The sequence below is a fragment of the Venturia canescens genome, chromosome 1 (assembly GCF_019457755.1).
Source record: "Venturia canescens isolate UGA chromosome 1, ASM1945775v1, whole genome shotgun sequence".
Taxonomy (NCBI): domain Eukaryota; kingdom Metazoa; phylum Arthropoda; class Insecta; order Hymenoptera; family Ichneumonidae; genus Venturia; species Venturia canescens.
The window spans coordinates 11,172,807-11,197,498 of record NC_057421.1 but is presented as its reverse complement, the minus strand read 5'-3'; the positions used below and the strand labels follow the sequence as shown (position 1 = coordinate 11,197,498).

General features: G+C 40.3%; 1 protein-coding gene across 1 annotated transcript in view; it reads right to left on the bottom strand.

Annotated features, from left to right (window-relative positions):
- The window catches only part of trol (terribly reduced optic lobes), a 157,455-nt gene that overhangs the window by 82,073 nt on the left and 50,690 nt on the right, over positions 1-24,692 (bottom strand). The window contains exons 2-9 of the mRNA XM_043433154.1: positions 21,411-21,564; positions 21,061-21,233; positions 20,837-20,972; positions 20,234-20,402; positions 19,782-19,942; positions 19,272-19,427; positions 18,371-18,571; positions 17,611-17,727 (exon numbers count right to left, since the gene is read on the bottom strand). Coding sequence (XP_043289089.1) covers positions 17,611-17,727; positions 18,371-18,571; positions 19,272-19,427; positions 19,782-19,942; positions 20,234-20,402; positions 20,837-20,972; positions 21,061-21,233; positions 21,411-21,564 — 1,267 coding nt within the window. The remainder of the gene's footprint in view (positions 1-17,610; positions 17,728-18,370; positions 18,572-19,271; positions 19,428-19,781; positions 19,943-20,233; positions 20,403-20,836; positions 20,973-21,060; positions 21,234-21,410; positions 21,565-24,692) is intronic.

The following is a 24,692-nucleotide window of genomic DNA, read 5'->3' as shown; positions in this document are numbered from 1 at the left end:
CATATCCACGCTCGGGACATAAAATACGACACATTTATGGTGTTTGCTCTCGTGGCTCGCACACACCCCGTGGCAATTGTTTTATTTCAAAAATGACGGACCGAGCGTGAAACACTTGAGCATGAGATGCCAGTGGTAAAAGGCGTTAGAGAAGAAAAAGACAGAGGGAAAATGACACTTTTTCGTGCTTAAGAAAAAACTGCCAGCATCGAATGAAACGGTGCGGCTATATTTTTTCTTCGTTCGCGGATATTAAAGGAACTTCGTTAAATATATTCTGAGAGGGAGAAAAGCCTTCAATTTTCCTTTTTTTTTCTCATTACCCCATAAAACAATCAGAATTAAGAGTAACATAAATTTTTAAACGCGCGCAATATAAATTTTACATTCGCCGAGTGAGTGACAGTAAGATTCAATAAAAGTTTCGCTACTGCCGTTTTGTCGTCAAAGTCCAACGAATTCGATGGAACGCCCATAAGATATTAATCTCAATGTCGAATAAATGGAACGCCGTTGATTCCTTCTCCTAATGGAAGGAATCTGCGGTACCTTTTTCATCAAACCAAATCTCACTGACAAATCATACGTTCGACTGAAAATGTAGCGTCTCCTGATGACTGTTGCAACCGCGAACTAGTCCGTAAGTTTAACGAAACATTTGGGCTCGTTCATTAATCAATTTACGTCGTTAAATTTTCAATGTTGAGCTCCCGACAGAGCTTTGGGCTGCCGAAACTTCGAGGCTTCATCAACGCTCGTGAGTCGACCAATTTTTAGTGAAAGCTGCATAACTCGGACGGCGGGGGTAAAAATATCGTAGCGGGTCCGAATTTCCATGGAAAATGAATTTTCATAATTTCACAATAAATTGGGAAACACCCGAAATAGGGAGCATCCGAATAGCCAGAAGTATTATTTCCCAATGCGATGTGGAGCGAAGAATAACTGACGTAACGAAACCTCAAGACTGTCTGTTGTCAAAGAAAGTTTTTTGACTCCATTGTTTGAAAGAGCGACGGTATTGATAGAACGAGAAACGAAATGTACAAACGGAATGACAGAACCAGGAACGACGAATAACGCGACCGAGAATAAACGCTCGGAAAGCGATGGCGTGACGGGACGTTCTTTCGATCTAATAATTATGTGACGTTATCGCAGTGCATTATGAACTTAAATAGAAGAAGCAAGCAAAAAAGGAAATAGAGGAAAAAAAACACGAGTCATTATACCGTCGCTCCATAGCCGCCAGGATATTTCATATAAATATACATATATGCGTAGGGTTCGGTCTCATCACGTAGACTTGTTCTACGCTTGTCTTGTGCACATGCACCAATCAAATATGCAGAGTCTCGAATTATACGTAAAAGGGTTTAGCATAACATGACCTTCGTTTACAATGAAAATAAAACACGAAGTTCGTCGTAAGGTTTAAACCAATGAGAGTTGCACTGTGAATAAAAAATTGTTGATTCAATAAAAATTGATGTTATTAGAATAGTTTTTTTGATTTGAAAAACTTTTGAAATTCTAAGGGTTTATTTAGTGGTATTTCAACTCTATGATAGAATTTTTTAACTGATATCTCGGGAGGATTCGGTGTAAAACTGTTCCACAGGAACCCAAATGTTTCTCCGTGTTTGAGATTTCCCATTTGAGATAAAACCAAAGGGTGTTATAATTTGTAAAGCAGTGGCTATCGCCTGAACTGGAATTTTGTAAAGAAATATTAAAAATCGAAGGATTTTCGCGCTTTTAAAGACAAAATTACCAAAATTACAATTTTTAAAATCTCTCGAAGCCCGAAAATCATTCGATTTTCAATATTTCTGTATGATTTTAGTTCAGGCGATAGTCACTGTTTTACACATCAAAGCGCTCATTGGTTTTTCGATCTCGGATCAAGCAATCCTCCGAAATCGTGGAGACCGCGGAGAAACGTGGGTTCCTGTGGAGTAGTTTTACACCGAATCTACGCGAGATATCAGAGTTAAAAAATTCTATTATATAGTTGAAATACCAACAAATAAACCCTTCGAATTTCAAAAGTCTACGTTTTTATTCCTCGCCGCAAAAAAATTTCGAAAAAACCCTAAAAGATGCCCTTAATCACGTTTAGCCCTGCGACGACCATGCATTTCATTGGCACCCCGAAATGCCACATTTCGTTGTTCCAATGTCTTTTTCCTCAGTGCAGAGTTGCAGAGTAACGCCAATGATTGGAGGAAAAAAAAATTCGTTTGTTCTTACAAAAGAACAAGTGGAATTTGTTGCTATTCGTGTATTTATGTAAATTAACAAGTGAACGATGTCGAGAGTGAGTCGGAGATCCTTTGAGATAGCCATCGTCAAAGAGTCGATGTCATCAACTCCATAGAAGGTGGCCATCACTATCGAATCTCTCTCCGCGACTTACCCTAATTGACATAAATTAGGATGCGTCTAGTGCATCATAGGTAGCGAGATATGCGTCTATGCTTTACCTCGCCTACGTGGCCCCGACGGACGTCTTCGTCTTTGTGATGTCGTCGAATCCGTTAGAAGAAGTAGAAATATGGCGCTGACGATAATGCACTCACGCATCCGAGAAATTCCCATGGTGAATTGGGCTCGTGAGAGCTTTCGAATCCTCGATAATCACTGGGCCTCCTAATGTTTTTCTTTTTCTTTAATTTTTATTTATTCTCTTTATCAGTATTGACGCTCGCGTGCGTAATTCGTCGATCGTTGAAACAAGATCATGGATTTATTCGCGAAGCTTTCATTTGTAAGACGGAGCTTGCCGTCGCGGCCACCAGTTGCTTCGCCAGAGCTTCCCGTCCTCTCTCTCTTGCCCTTTTCTCCCCGATTTTAATCCGCTGCTTGAACACGATTTTTAAAATGATTAATACGTCGAGACGAGACGAGATACTTCGGTACTCCGAGCACATGGGAATGGGACGCGTCGATTATTGACACAATTTGTTTACTTAGAATCACACTGTGCTCGGGTTAATCGCGGAATGATTTTAGGGTTGTTCGCGCTGGGCGGCTGAACTAATGGGCACGAAGGATGCTAATGATTTTTCAATAATCTTTCACCACGAAACGATCGAATTTTCGGATCAACGCGCCATTTATTTCTTCAAAACGAATAAACAAATGAAATAACTATTTTTTTGGTCTGCTTGTTTGTTATGAAAAAAAAGGGGTCAAATCCCACGAAACAGAAGAGAATTTCGATCTACCACTTTTTCTCTTTCTCCGCGTAAACAAAGCCCCCGTAATGCTTTAGTGTGCGTGCTTTCTTTCGTAATATTTGCGCACGTTGTGCGAAAGAGAGTCTCGTTAGTTTTTCGCTCCGCGTAACTTTAACACCCTTGCGAGCACGAATCTCTCTCTCACACGCGATACTTTCTTTGCCTCGTGGTCCATGCTTCCCTCGATATACCGCGCTTCCGCAGGGGTCAACGTGCCGCTTTTCCTTTAAAGCTCAAACCTCGAGATTAAAAGAATTGGTATAGCCGCGAAAATAAACGGAACAGGCGCTATTTGCGGCGGAATTGTTTGTACCGGTAACGTTCGTATGTAGAAATAAGAAGAAGAAGAAAAGTGTATTTCGCGGTGGCAGAGAGGAAAACAAAGGCGGAGAAAAATTACTCGTCAACCCGAACAATAACATTTTTGTGTTCGCAACTACAATCGCGACATCGGCTGCCAGCTTCTTTTCAAATCCGATTACTTTCAATTATTTTTCTACTTTCCGTGTCAACGCAAGCTCGCGGCAAGACTCGGCGTTTATTTTTTCAACGCGCGATACAAAGGCGCCACGAGTGAGCGCGCTCGACGAAAGCCTCGCCCGGTTTCATTAAAAGAAGTTGTCGTACCGGCCTTTCTACGTGTTTACAACAAAAGCCCTACCGCTAAACCGAAAATTAATTATTCCTCGCAGAGCTTTGCTATTTATTGTTCTGATACAACATTATTATTCTTTTGAATAATCCAAAACTGCGTGAACGTTGCTCCCCCGCACTCTGGAAAGCGAGCAACGGATTGCGAGCGGAAAAAATAATTCAAAGGAGTTCAAGCCCGCTGTGGTCAGACGCGCGAGGCTCTTGCGCATGCCCGAGATATCCGAGGTTTGAAATTACGAAGGAACACTATCGTAGCGACGTGTGAGAAAAAACATTTTTACATTTTGTTGGGATATTAATCGTCGATGATGCAAAGTTTGTATTCAATTTGATGGAAACTCCTCATTGGAATTCTCCTCTAGTATCGTCCAAGTGATGCGATTAATGATTTCGGCGTTACTCGATCCCGAAACATTCGTAAAATACGGTTAAACAACGTAAATTAATGAAAAGAGCCTCTGCGCGGGCGACGATCCGAAAATTCAAACGTACTAACGTCTACGGTATTAAATGGATTGTGTGCTCGCAGTGACGAAGCTTTCGTCCAGATTATACGTCTTGTTGCGGTAACGAGCCGAGGAGTGAGGAGTTATCGCCACGGCCGAACCTGGCGGACTGACAAACCGGCAGTGGTCGCGTGGCGAACGAACAACGCGCGCGAACGGTACGAGAGAACAGCGTCTCGTGCCTTGCTATTCTGACTAGCACCAGTAACAGCGGCAAACGAGCAACCAGCAAGCACACAATCCTCCCCACCCTCTGCTGCCAAAGTGCAAGCGTGGGAGGAACTAAGCTACTTTGGATGTCTTCGGTTCTTCCCCTCTCGCAATATTTTCCCTCCCTCGCTCGCCTCCTTTCATTTTATACTGTAAAAAGCCCGCATCCTTTCGTTTATCGGTTCATCGAAAGCGGAAATTCTCGTCAATAGCCTGTACGAGTATCGATTATACGTTTCATGTGATTTTTCAATCGAGGAAGATCAATTGCGAAGTTATTTTGAAATTTGGAGCCCCCGCCGAAGTTTCCGAGCGAGCTCGATCGAAGCGCTTCTCACCAAGAACGGTCTCGTTGCACTAAAAATCTCAATTATGCATTTACGTGCTTCCGGTTCAAAGGATACGTCGAGAAAGGATACCCGAGAAATACGTCGGTGATTGGATTACGCCGTGTGCTTGCGCCTCGAATCGATTTATTAGCGGGGCTCCTATCGAAATTTCGTAACGGAGCTTAAAATCTCAGCGCCGTTGTTCTTCGCCGTTCCCCTATTGGATGGATCCGCACGGAGTTGCCACAGTGATAAAAACAGAGAGACTCTGCGATGCGAGAGAACAAGCGGGCGGAGATATCTCGATGACTCGCTGTCTCGAGTTTCCGATGATTTTCCGAGGGTTTTAAATATACACGCTCGGATGCAGATAAAAGCCGAATGTTGTGTGGAGTGAACGAAATAAGAGAGAAAATAAAAAGGCGCGGAGCGAGGGAGCAGATGGAGAAAAGAGAGATTAATAGACAGAGAAACGCGAACGAATTTGTTTTCGTTGGCGAGGAGAGAAAAAAAAGATCATCGTGAAAGCGGTGATTTGTCAGCGACGCGGAAGCTGCCCACTGTACGTATCGTCGATCTCATTTGTGTCGTTGAAGATTCGTATTCGTTCCTCGCCCAGCGCTGATCTCGAACGACTTTCCGTGTGAATGTTGCGCGTCGTAACGTAAAAATAGTGTGACCGATCTGAGTCTGTAGACACTTGGGGGCGAGGAGCTTGTACAGTGACAACGGCCGCACCGCTCATCCAGTATTCTCCTTCACGAATGTCTCTGTATATCACTAATTTACTCACACTTTATAGTCCCGATGGGAAAAATCGTTTGGAAAAGAAACTTTTGTGTAGTCGAAAAAAAAATGGCACGAGGAGAAAAAGTTGGGAAAACGAATGAGTTACGCAGCGACTCGTGAGAACCCAGAATTCTAGAGCGTTTTAACGCTTGTTCTTCATTTTTCTTGTTGCTAACGGCAATTGAAAAGTATCGGAATTAAGGAAGGTCCACGAACGCTAAAGCCATCTCTGGCGATGGACGCCGAAAGTATTTGTGTATTTTGACTAAAACGCAAACGCAACGCACTCACACACTGTCAGAGTAAACGGAGAAAACGAATTCGTTTTGTAGAGTGAGGAACATATTATTTTTCGAGAATTTTCAAAGTATTCAGCCACCGATTACAAACAGCGTAGTATTTTTTGAATTATTATTATTTTCGTCCCTTCGATTATAAACAGCTTTATGTGGATAGCAAAAAGCGATGCACGTCAGAACTATATTTCGTTTTGTTTTCGAGTGTTACTCATCACGTCAGACTAGCATTTACTGATAAGTGGACATTGTAAATCACAAATTTTCACTGTCAGCATAATAAATTCTTTCTATGAGTTCCTTTTACTATGGTGGATAGAACAATTTTATAGGATTGGATATAATAAACTCGAAATTCTTTATTTTCAAATTAAATTTCAAACGGATTACAATTTTATTTTATTTTTTTTTAAACGACTCGGTTCTTCGAGATTCACGAACAAAACTGTCACTTCTTTTGATATTTTATTTTTCTTTACTTTCAATAATTTTTTAAGAGAGTACTGTTCTTTTTATCATTGCTCTTTTACGATGTGAACACATCACATTTCGAATACGTCTCTTTTTTTTCGTTTTCTGTTCCCACAATTCTTATTATATTGCTCTTCGAATTAATGCTGCAATTCAATACGTATATTCCTGTGATAGGAATATGAGATACTATATTCCTAGTACTTTCCTCTAGAATTTTCGGCCTCGTTTTCTCCGTGTAGGGAATCTTTCTTTTCGTGTAGGGAAACGAAAAAAAACCGAAGCCCGGATTTTCGATAGTATTTTCGACAAGTTTTTCGTAAGCGATGAAAAATTTTTTTTCTTTTCTTCAATATCACTACAATTGGATCCAAAAGATTCATGAAAATAATTACGTTTAATGCAAAACACAGAGGAAATTTCGCGGCCAATTCACGTAGCGTCGAGTCGACGACTGGCGAGTTAGCCAAACGCGTCTGCGGTCTCGCAGGTATATCGCGCTTTTTTTCACGTGGTGCAATGGCCATTAGACGCGAGAGCACACGAGAGCAAGGGCTGCTATTTCTTCGTACCTCGACCTACGCGCAGCGTACAGGACTCTCTCGACAAAGCCACTACTCGTAACCCCACTGGTACACACTCCCTATTTAACGTTAAGAAAAGTGAGAAAAAAAGAAAAGGGAAAAAAAGAATTTTTACGAGAGCCGTAACCACTGAGTTTTACGCGCTTCGACGCTCATGCTTTTCCGTGTCGCTGTCGATCTGCTGAAATTGAAAGGCCCGCACGTACTGATATTGTTCACCTAACACAATTCTTCCCATTTGAATTATGGCCGGAGAATTGCACCTGCTCAACTGTCGTTAGCTTTCAAATTCCTAAAATAATACCGCGACAAATTTTTTCACAGCAGGAAGCGGACAATCGGATAAACTAACTTTTATAATTCAGGGAAATCGCTCACGATTAGCGAATTTTCGAAAGCCACGATTCCCAAGACCGCTTGGCCAATCGGTGTGCAAAAGTTCGAGCCCATTACAGGGAGAATCGAAAAGTATTTGATTCGGCCCCGAAACGAATCGATGACCCGCTTCGACACACAGTTTTTCGTGATCCGTTAAATAAACCCTCCCGAATGTGATAAAATTGAATTTAGAACACAATATTGACAGAACTGTCGTCTCGCTCTAACTAGAAAGAAAAGTGTAGAGCCGATTGCTGTTTTATGCGGAGCTTCGCCTCAGCTCGGTATATAATGAAGAACGAATTAATTCCAGTGCTTCGACCCACTCTTTTCATTAACGAGCTTCACATTTTCACGTCAAAGGCTAAAAAATAAGACTGAAGTGCGCACACGAAGGGCCAAATTTTTGGATAAATTCTCCACCTTTTTGTTCGGAGACGCTGAAACGAGGCGCTGCACATCTGCGAAAAATAAACGCAGGCAACGGTTTGTGGAACTGCAGCGATCGCCACAGCGATGATTTTGGCCCCCACGTTCATTCCAATACAGTTCGAACTCTCGAAAAAACTTTTCTAAATATTTCAATACGAAAATGCGTCCAATGAAAAAATAATGGTCACGCTCTACTCAGCTTTTACGGTTTTACAGTCGAGGGTGTTTGAAAATGGTACGAAATACCTGAAATTTTCATTATTGCATTTCCGCTTACTCTCGTGACGAACACATAACCGCACTAGTGAAATAATAATCGAGAGAAAGCAGCGTGCTCTTGCTCAACGAGCTTTTATAAAATAATAAAAGTTTCTATAAAACAAGTTTTGTCTTATGGAGAGAAAAAAATATAAAATTCAAACCTCCATTGTATGTTTTCAATTTTTTCTACACCGACGAGTACGTGTGCTGCTGTGAGTTTCGTCATTACGTAGGTCTCTCGAAATATCAAGGAGGTCGGACACTTCGGCAAGAAAATAATGCGCAACATGATCACAACGAGGAAGGATCGTCACGTCAACGAAAAGTTCACAGCCGTGGAAAGCACAGTTGCATTTTTATGTCTATACAAGTGTATAGTTTCTTCGTGGGCTACACTCTCGTACTTACCACCAAGGAAAAACGACATGTTTATTCAAAAGCATCTTGTGTAACGCATTTTCATACTAATGGACTTTTTCAACTCGTCTTCTTGTCTTTCTCAAGGTGTGCGACGAGGTTCGGGTTCGTGCTCTGATCTTCGCGTAAGTATTGACCGTAGATAGTCTGCTTCTTGTTCGAGGAAGCATGTACTGCGACTATTTCATATTTTACAACTCTTCTATTATTTTACTCAACCGGAATAGTCTCCGAAAGGGTTTCGAGAAGAGCGACAGAATTGTGAGCGTTTGTCATGAGAAGTGAAATTCGATTTTGAAATCATGACGCATAAATCAATGTCATAAATCATTCGAATATGATTAAGAAAATATAAACGTGCATGGAAACCGTGACGAAAAATCTACAGAAATATGAAAACCAGTTGGCGGTGCACGAAGACAATGAGGTGGATTAATAATATTTAAGTGATTTTCTTATTTGAAACTGTGGCAGTTATCGAGTTTCGTCTTTTTCTCGTTCTTGCGAAAAATTATTCAGCAGATCGTATCCCAAATCTCAAATTTCATCAAATTCATGAGTCAAACAGGATATGCTTAAATTGTATTAATGGTTTGAACTGTAGTACCAATTAAAAAATTAGTCAGTTGAATTTTTGAAATTAAGCTATTCAAGGTAATCGAATAATCTGAAGTTTTCATAACCGATTGCAATCCAGGCGCTCCCGTACACCACTGTATTTAATATTGAAATATATCGTAATTGGATCACGAATCCGATTTTGGAATAAAATTTACGAAAATTTGATCCTCCATATCAAGTGAATTCAAGGAAATTGTTTACTTCTCGATTCGGAATTGTTGATTGAAAAAAGGATTGAATTATTAATATTCCAATGATAAAATTAACGAGCTTATTTGATTGGGCTCTGGAAAGGAATACTGTAAACGTACCAAGTGATCTGCATTATGACCTGTGAAATTCAGAAAAAAATGAAATAGTTCATTGGTAAGTGTCGATTGTATCGTGGTCGTAAAAGCTCCAGGAGCGACTTGAAGGAACAATGAAAAGAAAATGAGTTTGAGCTACGACGAGATTGAAGAAATGTCTGTCATGGGCATTACCTTGTAAATGATGGGGTTTTCTGACATTCTGAAAAATTGAAATCTCTCCTTAATATTGAAGATTATAATGAATCGTGCATCGCATTATTTTCTTTCATAATGTTTTTCGACAAAGTGCAAACCATCCGAACACCAGCATTGGGCCACAGAATTGTAGAAATTCTGGAATTTGTGGAATTTCTCAAAGTAGGAAAATCGTTTGAGCCGAGTTTAAATTCACGACGATTATAATGCCAGGCCATTAGCCACAGATCTCTTGTCTGTCATTACCAAAAAGGATTGTTCAAGTGTTCAGTCTTATAAAATATGTTCCTGTCACGTTTTCGTTCGAAACGATAATGAAAAGCCCCTAATGAGAAGCTTCATTCGGCCATTCCATAAGAATTTTCCTCTCGGTTCGAGCTGCACAATATTCGCAAAATTTGAGCTGCACTAATACGTTCGTTGATGCAAGTCCGACTCTTGATCCAGGAGTCCGGCTGCGAACGTAATATCGAGATAAATACCATCTCTCATCGCGTACGATTGCTCCGTACTACGCTTCATCTCTGGGCGATAGTTCTGCCTCGTGGCTTGGCGTAAATCAAATTACAAAAAAACCTCACCGTAGGTGGTTCAACAGAATTGCTTCAACAATTCGAGTCTGTATATAACAATGTATACGCGTTGTTCCGTATCCGCGTTTGCATCCATATGGAATCACGAGCATCCATTCTACAGATAAATATGTGCACAGGTGTCTCAAAACCAGAATTTTATTATTCGAATGAGATTCGAATAAACATTAGAATTTCTTGGACGAAATATCCTACGTGTAACTTGAGCCTACGAGGTAATTCTCGAGCAAAATGAGGCTCAACTCACGTCGTTCGCTCTGCTCCAAAGTACCGACATTCCAATTAATCTGTGAATAGTTTTGAGCGAATAGAGTTTCATCGTCGACGATTCAGCTTTGTAAAATTGAGCGAGGGATATTGACAGTAAAATTTTTCGAGAGTAGCGGTACATCAATGCCAAATAAAGTTGAGAGATCCACAGAACCGCATGAGCCTTCGGGACTCGTTTGAGTGATGAAAAAAATGGAGAAAAACTTGGCCACCAGCTCATAAAGATGTTAGCGATCGAGCGAAATATAATGGATATTCGGGTTAAGTTTGATTAAAATTGAAAAACGGAGCACGTTCGTTGTAACATTACGCGTCTTTAGACGGGGTGATAAACGAATAAAAAACGTAACTCACATTATTAAGGTAAAGCGTAAAAATACATTCGCTCCAGGGCTGAGATGCTCGAGCTTAACTCCTGGTCCACGAATTTTCCACTGTTACACAAACACACAATAACACGATGGAAAGATATAGCGAAAAGGATAAAAAGAAAGGGAGAGCTAGAGATAGGGATAAAAAGAGGGAGAAGTGGAGAGAGAGATAGCAAAATGTGGTGTCCCCGTTGTTGGTTTCGCGAAGCAGTAGCAAACGCGAAAGCGCGTCCACGGTAACGCCTACCAATCTGCAAGCGACCTGGTCGCCCACCCGCCGCTGTAACAACAACCGCTGACTGCCTCACGCTTATTCGCGACTCGCTTCCCTGCGATAACGTTTAATTTAAGGTCGTTCGTTCGAACGAGAGGAAAGCCGGGGCGGGGGCGGAGGTAGAGCATCAAGAACAAGCAAAATGAGACCGAAAATGAATTCTAAAAAGCCCAAGAACGCGTTTACCTTTAAATCCAACAATCGGGAGACCCGACTCGTATCGCACGACGAACAAACGACAACGCCTTGTTAATGAAATTCTGGAGCTTCCTTTCGACCCCTCGTAAATTTCATTAAACCTACGACTTGGCGGGATTTTTCGACAGAGCTGCGCACCTCCATTCTTTTGAAAATTATTATACATATTTTTTTTTCAATAAATGCCAAATGCAACTGCTGAAAAACAGTTTCTCGGCTATATTTTTCAATGGATACTTTGTCTTCGGGATTTTTTCGTGAAAAATATCGTTTTAATTTCATGAATACGAGGCAAGTCAAAATTGACATGTTGCGGCATACTGTGTTCGAATTTTCATGATGAAAAATTGGGAGTACCGAATTTAAATTCGCTGAGTCGTGACGTGCATATAATTTCAGTATAATCGTAATGAAAATTCACGTGAAAATTGCGCCACAATAATTGCCTGATATAAAACCTACTCATTGAAAAACTTGACTGAAAATCATATTGAGTGATATCGACAAGTACAGTCAACCCCTTAAAAACATGAGCATTCGATCTTCGAAAACCATTCGATTAAATGTCTAAAAAAAGTTGTTAAATAAATCACGAAAACAGCACAAATGCTGTGAAAATATAGAGACAAGTTTACTTACTTCCGCCAAATAGTGGTTACGGTGCTGGTCGCAAGTTGTCGAGACTTGACAGAAAGTCAGTCGATGAATAACAACTCTTAAAGTATCATTAATCCATGATCCCCACGAAAAATTACAAACAAAAGGAATTTCAGTGAAAAAGAACGAATTGTGTGAAACGAGCTAAAAATTAGAGTCGAAAAGTTTTTTGTCATTTTCCTACTTCCTGTTTGTAATTTTATGAAGATGGTTGATCGTCGATGTTCCCAAAGTCTATTTAAAAACTTTTTCTTGAGTCTTGACACAATCGTCGATCACCCAAAATCAGTATTCCAAGTTAATTGATTTTAATGTATTTGTTTATTTGTGATTTTGAAGTATTTACTGATTGCCTCTTGTAAAGTCGTGACCCAATTTTTCACCACTAGAAACTACTATATTTGAAAGGAGCATGTACTATTTTCGCCTTTTCACAGCATTTATGCTGTTTTCGTAGTTTATTCGTATTATTGGTATTGCACTCCAAATCTCGAAAGCTGCGATTCACCTTGATTGACAATCTTTGACGATATTGTGATGACTCGACCAGTGGGAATATTCGTTTGATCATTTCCGTTCAATTTTTTCATTTTATATTTCAATCTTCAGAAAATCCAGTCTGTTTATAGCCCCGAATGCAAGTTTAATATGCATTTGGAAAAGGTATTTTGCTATAACTTTGATCGACAGGTTGGATGACCTGTGCTGCTCAACTTAAGTGGCCCATCAAACTCTATGTACTGCAGGATACGTATACGAATATATCAAATTCACGAATGAAGCCAGGACAAACGAACAAAATGCAGATAGCCAAAGTGACGTCCATTTTCATTATATTCTTCGGAATCATGAATATTTCGGTACTTTTGTTGGACCGGTAACCCTTAAGTCAGTTTATTCTAAAAATACAGTAATTGTCACCTGCAGGTATAAAAAGCTGATATCCACGATGTCTGACATTTGATGTGCTTATCGTTGAACAGATTTCGACAGAATTTTGTATCTTTAGCTTTTGTAAAATGAAAATAATGAATGAGCCGGTACCACGTAATGGTTTGACTTTTGGAAATTGAAATATGCAGTGTCTTTAGAAATTCAGCATCGATTTGAACGTACATAGGAAGACGGGTGTCATGTCGATTTAATCTTCATCTTGGAGGTTCAAACCGGAAAAGGCAAAGGACTTCACCGCAGGCATGGCGAATTATTTAAAGTTTAAATAATCGATTTATATTTATCACTGTTAACGACGACGAGTCTGAATTTTTTATAAACAGTCATTCAGCGCCGTGAACGGTGAGGAATCGTGACGGTGACTCGAGCCAAAAGCTCTGAAAAAAGAGTTTGCTCGATACGCTTAAACTCAAAGCGATTCGTCGATGATTCCTCAAGTATTGAAGAATTGAAATTGAAAAAATCTTTAAAACTCTTTTGCTCCGAGGGAGCATGGAATCGCGCTCACGAGTAAAATTCGATTCATTGCTCTCTGTATTTCCAATCTCTGTCACTGTAAATTACTTTGATAGAATAGTCTGAGTGCGCGAAGGCTGCAATCGTTTCAAAGTTATTCACTCAAGACCGGATATTAATAGACGTGCAGGGGGGGGGGGGGGGGATGGACAAGAGCAAAGAAAATCCATAAACTCAAATCTGAGAAGCGTAGATCCGTCGTTATGGAAAACACATTGACAACTTGCCGGAGCTTAAATTGCATGGCTTAGGAGAAATTCTCGTTCGGACTATCTTCGTAGAAAGGAACGAGTTAAAACCACAAGCCCAGAAGAAGTCAGAGAGCAAGGGAGGAGGCCTCGCAGTCTCGAAAACGAGGCTGTGGCAAAGCACGCGATTTCACGACTCCTTGGAATCCGCGAGTGAACTTTTCGAACATGCCACGAGTAGTGCCGGGTACGAGTCTTTAAAAAATTAAAACAATGAAATATATTGGTTTTGAGTGCTCGCAGACTTGAGTCCCAACCTTCCAAACACTGTAAGGTCTTCGAGCAAACTGAAGCAGAAAAAAAACAAATCCACTGCACTCTGAAATAGTGAGTTCTGTAAAAAAGAACGGAGCGATTGAATTTTTTGCCTCACCAAGCGCCGCAATGATTGCCGCACGGCTTTTGATCTTTCGCTTCTATCTTGGACGTTAATCTCATCATAATCGACGTGGCTCTCTCAAGGAAGGAAAGTCTACAATTAGAGACGATTAGCATCGACTCCCGCGGGGTGTTTTGGCCCAGCTCTAAACCTTTTGCAGCGAAAGGCTCAAGGTATGCTCGAGTTAAACGTCAACGATTCTTTTTTTTTCTTCTGTCCCTCTATTTTTTTCCAAGAAAACTTTCCAGAGACTTATTCATCGAATCGTTCAAACATTCGTTCGTTCCTTGCGTTCAGCAGGAAAAATCCTCGATGCCAGAGCTTGCCTACAGCATTGTCATGAGACGAAAACCATTTTTGTGTGTACATGCGTCTTGTAACGGCCGCGTAAAACTTACTCGTATTGTAACTGTGGGTTCGCCCATCCCCCCTCCCCCCCCCCCCTGCCCCTCTTTAATTCGGTATGTTCCTGACGACTGGCTTATCTGAATAATGTTCGAAGACAGTGGTTTTGACGTTTGTCGTGGTAGTGCCTAGCGTGCGGTCGGCTACCAACCTCCTTTAATGCCCCATTCTCTCTCTCTCTCGGTCTTTTTCTCTCCCTCCACCATCGCTCCTTCTGCATCCTCGTTTCTACTTCCCAACTACTCATAATTGTCCTCGTCCAGAGGCATTATGTGAAATGCCGGATATAACGAAGTACGGCCTAACAAACTGAGGAAAAGAGGGCAACGGAGATAAACGATGCAGTTATTGTTATTCACTGGCAGAGCTCGACATCTCACACTGAATAGCCAACATTTCTGTATTAAAAATACCTTTTCAATGCGGATTCGAAATGTAAAATAAAATACATTCGCTCTCGCCTAACACAAACGTCAAATATGTTTTTCTACTCGAGGCAAGCCCAAAAGGAAGGATTATTATCAGTTCTCTTTCTAATGTCACGATTACTTAGTTGCGAAAGGATATATTTATTAATATTAAGGAGGATGGATCGCGACGATACAACGTTGCCACGCTAAACGACGTTTAAAATATTAAGAATTTCAAAATGATGAGAATTTCATAAAATTTGGTAAATGCATTCTTTAAAAATATAAAAGGCGATATAAATTTTTTCAGATTTTTCTACCACATAGCTCTCGAGTAATTGAACACTAAATTGTTCACGTGTATAAGCGTTTAGTTTACATTTGTACAGTTATACATATCGTGCATGAGAACTTCGATTTAACGTTCAATCATGCGATAACTATGTGGTAAAGAAATTTGAAAAAAATTGTATTTGTACACAAGATTAAACGTAATATGCGAATTCTTTTTTGTTGAAATCATTCGTAGTTGTGGAGAGAGAATTTAAAAATAGTGAAAAATGTCGATCCAGGATTTTTTTGAATCTTGTATACACGTCAGTCGCTTGTTAGGTGATCACTGCCATTAATTAAAGCCGAGCGGATCGAAGTTACGAAGAGAAGCAAAAGCCTGAGAGAGGCCTATTGTAGAAAAATAATTTTTCGGTGTGCAGCAAATTATGCTTGTTCAAATCGTCTGGAGGTTAAAGTTTGGAAAAAATTGGGATTTTTCAGAAGCTCAATAGTGTAGAGACGGAAAAAATAGGCGACGGGAAAGCGTAGGCGAATGGGAGGACGAGCAATGATCGAGACGATGGAAAAATGGAAGGAAAGCGAGTGACGGGACGCACACACATTGGTCGACTTCGAGGCTTCCGGGTTGTTGACTACGAGTGATCCTCGAGGTTGCAGCTCAATAGCGAGATCGGATGAGCCGAGGGTGGATGGAAAGACACCGCGGAAAGGATGGAAGAGTGTCGAACATCGAGGACGACAACGACGACACGAAGAGCTGAAAACAAGGAGAGAGAAAAAAGCTCTCGAGCGATGAATATTCATCGCTTCGTCTCGCTTGCATTGCTCCGCTGGTGCTCTCGTCTCTCAGCTCACGACGCTTCCACACTTTTCTTCCACAGCTACCACAGGGCTTCGCTCTAGTTTGTGACCCTATTTTTAAGCGAACGAAAGAACGAGAATTTTCAGCCTCCCCGTGCTTCCGCGAGACTTGGAAATTCGTGAATTCCTCAAGCCCATGGAATCATCTTGCCATACCGGATCGCTGTGTATCTCAATCGATCGCTCCCTCAATGAATAAAAACTTTTCGTACCTGGAAAAATACCACGCGGAATCCACTCGTCGCGGTAAAAACTAAATTAATTGTTCCCCGAAAAACAAACGGAGAGTCAGTTTGACATCCTGGAATTCAGTACTTTGAATTTATCAATAAATTTGACTGAATTCGTCGAAAAGTAGTGACGAAATTACGTAACACTTTTTCTTTTTGAGAAAGTTCGATCAGAAGGCAGCTTGTGGACTTGAGTTTCATCATGTTGTGGGGACGCACGGTTTTCACACTATTCCTAGCATTGAAACAATACTTATCGTCACTTTCTCATTTACAAATATTGGCAAGTTGAGTGTTCTTCATTGCTCAAACGCAGCTCCTCGTAAAGGCCACTCTGTGAAGCTCGCAAATGAGTTTGTTACTGCTTCCATTTGACTCGGTTCATTGTGAAAGAAAATTTCGTACATTAGGCCTCATGGTTAGTGTGACACTTCACTTTTCTTAGGCTCAGTCATTGAGAATGCGAACTTAGTTTTTATTTTAGAAAATTTCGTATCTCCCACGCCTGTCAGAAGGCTCAAACAACCTACGGAAAATACTAATTTTCAATAAAACTGAGAATGGCTCCGAGCAATTTTATTGCAACGTCGAAGAAACACTTCGTTGAAACGTCATTACGAAGACTACGAAAAACTTCGAAGCTGATCGATGTTCCGCTCAACGACAACATCGAAAGAGTATTTTTAATACTATCGAAAAGCAGCATTAAAAATTCCGTTGTTAAAGACAAGTCGAATGGGAAGTTCAATGACTCCGGACGAAAATTTGTGTTCCACTTTCTTTGACGACGATTTTATACTTCAAAGTTTCACTACCAATCATTGTAGGGATCTGATGCCCGAAGAATTTTGTTTTATCGGAGACCAATAGCGTTGCATCCCCTTAACAGGGGACTCGACCTTATCGACTGACGTTTGGTTTTAACTCACTGCGTACATACCTTCGGTCCGACGCGAGATAAAAAGGGATACTTTTTATCGACCTCTGGTAAGACAGAAATTACAGAAAATGTGGGCGCTCGCGGTGTCCGACGACAGGACATTAAAAATCTCGCGATTTCCAACAAGCTTGAAATGCTCGTTGCGAACATCGAAAACCGTTTGAAGTTTTCGAATTCAATTCTGCTGTCAATGAGTGCACAACGGCTCGCAATAACTTGATTTTTATACAGAAAATGTGAGAGCTGCGACCTTCAAAATATCTGAGAATTTCTCAAGTCACATCGATAAATAATATATTTCGTGAAAAACTCACTCGGATAGGTGCAACTTTGTTCGTCACTTCCGTCCTCACAGTCGACACTAAAGTCACAACGTTGAGAGTCCAGGATACACCGAGTGACGTCACACACGAATTCGCCGCTTGCGCAACCTGCGAGTAACACGAAAACAAAATTTGAATGACTTGTTCAAAAAAATATGAATATTCACAGGGTTAATCGATCCTCGTTAAATGAAGCTGTAAATAATCTTTGATACCCAAAAAAATTCGCATCGATTAGTCAACACTCCGAATCATCAACCACCAACAATTCAACAATTAAATTCATTACTTACAATGACACATCGTCGTCGAGAAATCGTTCTAGATGTCTCCGTAAGGAGAAGGGGTTAGAGCGAAAATACTGTCAAAAACTACATTCGTTTCTTACTTCTTCTAATTTTTCTATGTACAATTATTCACACACTTATCCTCCCATTAGCCCATGCAAATTGTCATGCAAATATTCTACAATCCTACTCATCTTCGTCCATTCTATGAATGTGTCAAGTTTCAATAAGGCAATAAAAAAAGTAAAAAAAAAAAAAAATGATTTTGAGGTTGATCAAAAAAGCCAAAAGCAACGTTGATCGACTAAATAATAGAGCGATAGCATTTCAACAAATGATTTTAGTATATTTCGATTCTTGCTGCAACTCCATCACCTCAATGTCCCAGTCGATGGAAAGTAGGGGAAGGTTAAATGGGAAAAGATTAATGTGGCAGCTGAAAATCTGAGACGAGCAAATCCTACCTGACGAAGAACATCCTTCCTCGTCAGCTCCGTCGTCACAATCCTGAACACCGTCGCACTTTTGCAAAGTGCAAATATGCCGACTACCGTCGGTACAAGCCACAGCATAATCGTCGCCCCGACACTCGGTGCGTCCTGAATTATTGCCAACGGTAGGTGAATCCACCGGTCTCGGGGTTACTTCTTCACTTTCTTCAGGATCTAACGATGGTACCGTACATTGAGGATCAATTAAAATCTCATGAAATAACGTTTCCCAGAATTTTTTCTTCCTGCTCCGTTAAAACCTTTTTCATCGTGACTTTTTGTGGTTTTTTTAATTTTTCTTACAGATAATACGCAAAGCACCAAAGAATGAGGGCGAAGGAACAATCGTAAATAAAAAAACGATCGTCAGTGACGAGAATTTTGGAACTTTTATGTACAGAAGACGTACCACGTTAGCGATATAAATAATTAACATGCAGCTTCGTCAGGCTTTTCTTTAACAAGCTTTATATACAACGTGCTGATATCGAAAATTTGAAATATTCGTTGACGTACTTATTCTCGTATTTCGTTTTGGAAATCGAATCATCGACCACCAACGATGGTTCAGCATTAAGAAATTACTTAGCAAAATGACAGTGAAGAGGGTTACTGATATTGCAGTAATGAATCTTTGCATTAAATATCTTTGAACTTTTGAATCTATGAATCTTTAAAGTATCATCCAAAAGTCGCCACATCGTTGAAATTAAGAAACGAATTGAAATGAGGATTGAGTTTGGAAAATTTTATGGAAAATATTCGCGATCGAGATAAGCATGATTCACAGCTGATTCAATGAATTTCAATGGATTAAGCAATAGACGAAAGAATAATAATTGATATTTGAATTTTTGTGTCCTTTTTTACTTACGGTTTTCACCGACCAGTGTGTACTGAGGACAATCAAACTCATCGGAACCATCAGCACAATCATATTCATTGTCGCAGCGTGAGTTCAACGGGGCACAAGAACCGTCCCGGCATCTGAGCTCTGTGTTCTCATCGCACTCGCCTTCAACGCCTGGGCCTTTGCGTATTTCGTATAAAATTCATTCATTCCAACGTTTAAAAATACGCCACAAATATGAAAACAAAAAAAGGAAAAGAATAAACGTTAATTGCTACAATAAAAAAATGATTGAAAAGGAAATGAAAAAAATCGTGCAAACGTTCACACGACACCGGTGACATTCCCTAATTTTGTTGAGCTACGTTGCGTTCTTCTAAATTCTACTTTCACATGACAGCATTTTTGATTTTCGACTCATCACAAATCGCTCGTGCAAAAGCACACAGAGACGTAATCGCTGAAGAAAAAATTTGTTCGAGAAACATTGAAGGGGACCAATGGTCCAGAGGGTTAAGGCGGTCTCTCGATTACCTTGGAAATTTCTGAACGTAAAGCCCTTCGAGTCAACCGGGATGCCACCCAACGTGTGAAACAGCAATTGCCTTTCGAGAATATTCCGCACTTCAGCCTCGTCCCCAAATGTCGAACCAATGTCGAGGGTCACCTCGGACGTGAACGCGTCCTCCAGTCGTCTGAACAATTTATGAACGTATTCGTGATATCAATGTACAATTTATGGATACAGATATACACACGCGAACGTTTTTATTCGATGTAGATTTTTTTATGGCAAATAGGAAATATGGGGTTGGACAGAAAGTCTGGATAATCTAACGTTTCTAGAAAGCTTTGGGATTCGAAAAGCTCTTTTGATCCAAGCTTACGAGAGACCAGCATTTCAAGGTCGTACCCTCGAATAGGGCGAATTGTTCGGTTGACTCATTATTGCTATTGAATTCTCAAAGATTTGTTGAACAACTTACGCGATCTTAACGACGTTTGCAAAGTGTTCGTAATCAGGAATTTTTTGACGGTATAAATCTTCGATCCCTTTGACCAAACTACCGGCCAGTTCTTTGTGCTCTTCGCTGTTTCTGTCGCGGTATTCTTCCCTGAACGGCTCCAAAACCGTTAGCGTTATTCTGTAAAAGCCTGAAACGAAATTCGATGTTATCGGTTAACGATATTTCAAGCTAATTATTTGACAGGCTTCTACTGTGGGGGAAATAGAAATAGCGTTTATCGACGTATCACTTAATGATTTCCTCACGCTCATAAATTTCCACATCATTCGATATAAACTCGAGCAGAACAATTCATTAATTATACTTAATTCGACATCTTGATATCGAGGCCGAGCCCTCGTGAAATAGTGTCAAAAAGTTCATTTATTCCCATCTCTGAGATGAAAATCTCGAAGTGTACTAAATTCTTAAAACATCATTCCAAAATTTCTTACTCCGGAGCATACTTCGAAAACAGAAACCGATGAAATAATTGAAAAATAGACTACGAATATTGTGCTCATGGCGAATTATTTTCGACGAATATGAGGAAATTGCTGGGAGGAAAAATTCAGTCCTTACGAGCTTGTCCACCGACTCTCGGCGACTCTGTAACCCAACCGTCGCCATCGACAGCACTCCCCTCAACTTCGCCGGAACCGGCAAGATCTTCGTCGTCCGTATGACCAGCCGCGAACTCACCAATGTCATTATCGTTCTATAAAGCAACGTTTCATTGGAAAAGAATCTTGACGAATCTGAGGGAACGATTTGGGATATGAGAAATAGAATAATATCATAATTACATCATTTTTGGGGGAAGAATTTTCATGCTCGATGATATTTTCTTCGTCGCTCGCGCGAGGCTTCCGATCTTTCGAATCGTCGCCGAACAAGTCGAGAATGTCTTTGGTTTTGGTCCGATTCGGTGTCGCCACTGGTTCTTTCTCTACCGTTGCTGTTGTTGTTTCATTTTCAGCTGAAAACGATTGTACAAAAAAAATGTTGACCGTATGCTCTGTTGACGTTTACAACCAAAAAAGTACTCGATCTCGAGTACAGAACGCCTTGACTTTGCCATTAAAAAACTACATTTTGTAACTTGGCGTCAAGACGCTGCCGCGTCTCTGGATCAAAGTATTGGCAATGTTCATACTTTTCGGTGACTCCGTGCTCGTGGTCGGTGCAGAAAACCAATCCCACACTCCCCGCTTTATCCTTTGAAAGAACGACGAATGCTTTTGCCTCTGGATCAAGGGTACCTCGATCCCTGGATTCTTTCCATCCTGGTCGAAAACTAGATCGTCGTTCTGCAAAAAAAACACCAAAACATCGAAGTTATAGGAGCTTTCGAATGCATCATTATCGTCGGTCATACAACGTAAAATAACGGATCAATAAGTCCGTACAAATTCCCATGAACAACGACGATTGTCGCATCAAATCGATATTTCTAAAAATAAAAGGAAAAATTAGAATAAAATCGTAAATGAACTGGGAAATGAAGAAGGTTCAAAAGCTCTCGAAGCTTGGCAGTATAACAACCACATCCTCTTTACGCCTCTGCTCGAAAACAACTCTGCTTCTAAAATCTTTACTCCGAAATTCATAACGACTCTACGTCTACTCATGTATGATCCACGATCTTCAATATCTCTTCTCATAATGAGACATGTTCTGAAATCATAATGAGTAGAGATATTGGGGATTAAATATCACACCGGAATAGATACGTTAAGGAGGGTAGACGTTCTCTACGTAGATCCGCAGTTATTAAGGAGCGAAGCTGCCATCGAGAATGGCTACCGATGGAGTTGTTAACTAGCAGCTATTTATAACTATACTCATTGCAGCTCTACCCGATAACGACTCCGCTCTTCAAACATGTATTTAGAGGAGAACTGTTGTTGAATAAATTTACTGGAAGAAAATTTTTTGACTTGCTGCAACGTAACTCGACTCTTGTAAATCTACTCGATAACGTTTCCACTCTAAAGATTTTTATTTTATGCATGAACAACGTATCTGCTCTTTAAAATGTCTTGACACAGATTATTAATGACAAAAGAGGAGACACGGTGCATTGATTTTGGAAATTTGAGAGTAGGGCTGTTTGGAGCAGGGCTGTTTTTGAGTAGAGTCGTGAAGAGGACGGTTGTTATTCTGCCCGATCGCAGATGCCTGAGAAAAAGGGAGAATTGGAATAAAATCGTAAATGAACTTGGAAATGAAGAAGATTCAAAAGCTCTCGAAGCTTCCTGGCATATTTCTGAAGCAACGGGCGTGTGTACAATGTAGAATAGTATATATATATATATAAAGCGCGCAAATGTTTCGTTGCTGTTAGCTGTCGTGAGAAGTATTCTCACGTGCCGCTCATAAAGAACCAATTCGGAGCTAAACACACGATATAAATTCAGGATCGAAGAGAGCCATTTTTATATACGGTGGGCTCAAGATGTCGTGATTCATAAGTCGCACCGCGAACGACGAGAGCCTGCAAACTGCTCTGCGTTTGGTCATCTCTCGGGACGGGCTTTCGTTCAGCTCGAAAAATCTCGCCTATGGTTAGTGTACCTTGAGCTTTTGGTCGTTACAGCTTTGGCCCAGGAGGTCAATGACGGTCGCTTGTTTTTCAATGACATCGGGAAAGCATGAAAGGAAGAATCGCTTGCAGAAACTTTCGCTCGCGGATGGTAAACGTGATATCGTGAGATGGAACGAGGAAGGAAAGCAAAAGAAAAGATTTGGAAGTTGTCGTTGCTCGCGTCATTTCATACTTCTCGTGACGCCATTTTATCCTGCGTAAATAAATAATAACCGGATGAGAAGTAACAAGTCGAATACTCTTCTTCTATTGCTTATTTCTTTCATTCCTGCTCACTCGGAATATAAGAAAGATTATAAAACGCTGCGGGAAGTAATTCAGTGCATATCTATTGTATTCATGAATGTGTATCGCATATAATTGCTGCCGGAGCGTCTTCATCCACGGCTCGAGATATTCTCGTATTTCGTTCGACCGGGAAGCCTCACAAGCTCGACGTATATCGCATTGCATACTTGATAAGTAAGACACTGAATGTGCACAGCGTGCGTTTTCAGGGATGAATGGAAAGATTTTTCGACCAGAAGTGGTTCAACGTAAAATATTTTCGGAAAATTGAGAATGACCAAAAGAATTTAAGGTAGTTCATGCACGAAACGATTTTATCAAGACAGAGAGTTTTAATGGGCAGTCGACTGACACGCATATCAAATTTCAAAGGGCTCGTCTTATTGGTTACTACTGAGATAATCGTGTTTAAATATGAAGAAAAATACACCGGGTTACAGAGACTATGCGTAAAAAATTGCTTATCTTTCCATGTAACGAACGAACGCTTCTTACCAAGTTTATAAAAAAGTATCCATTAACAATGAAGTATATATAACGAAGGTTTGGGAAAAAATTCGAGACGATTGTCTCACTAGTAATAAAGATATATTACGTTAAAGATATTGAATAAAATTCGTATTGAGCACTCGTGTATTTCGGCATTTTGTTTCTTCTTGGCTCGGGCCATTCCTGCCACAGCCTTCTGTCTTTTTATCAACACTTATTTCTTGATCCATTTCTCTTGGTATTTTCCTTTTGCGCTCTCTAATGCGATTTTTACATAAAAAACTGAAGTATTTTCGCCAGGGACGAATGGAATTTTGGGTTCAGTCAGTGATGGCTCAATTAAGGAGGGTGGATCGCGACGATACAATGTTGCCATGCTAAACCATGTTAAAAATATTAAGAATTTCAAAATGATATGTGCATTTCATAAAATTTGGTAAATGTATTCTTTAAAAATATAAAAGGCGATAGAAATTTTTTCACATTTTTCTACCACATAGCTCTCGAGTAATTGAACACTAAAGTTCACGTGTACAAGCATAGAGTTTACATATATACGGTTATACATCTCGTGCATAAGAACTTTGATTTAACGCTCAATTATGCGATAACCACGTGGTAAAAAAATTTGAAAAAAATTGTATTTCTATACTTGATGCCAAAGAATGTTATCACCAAATTTGATCAAATTCTGATTATTTTTATTTCGTGATCCACCCTCCTTAATGGCTCGTAATTTCATTCGCCAAGAAAAAAGTTGAAAATATTTATTTACAATTTCGAATTAATGACTCTGGCATTAATTTAGAGCGATTATATCTTTGATTAGGAAGTAAAAAGTCGATCCAATTTAGACACCCATAAAATACGATCCTTCGGGCATGATCTACCTTAAGTTGTGAAGCTCGCGGTGAATAGATCCTCGATAGGCTGCCGGCTATGAGAAAAATGCTTTCATCACCAATCGAAGAATGTGCTTGCGCTGTGTATTCGTCTGACAGTGTGTGCGTGAACAAGCATCTTTTATGGGCCAAGCTGTATCGATGCTATGCT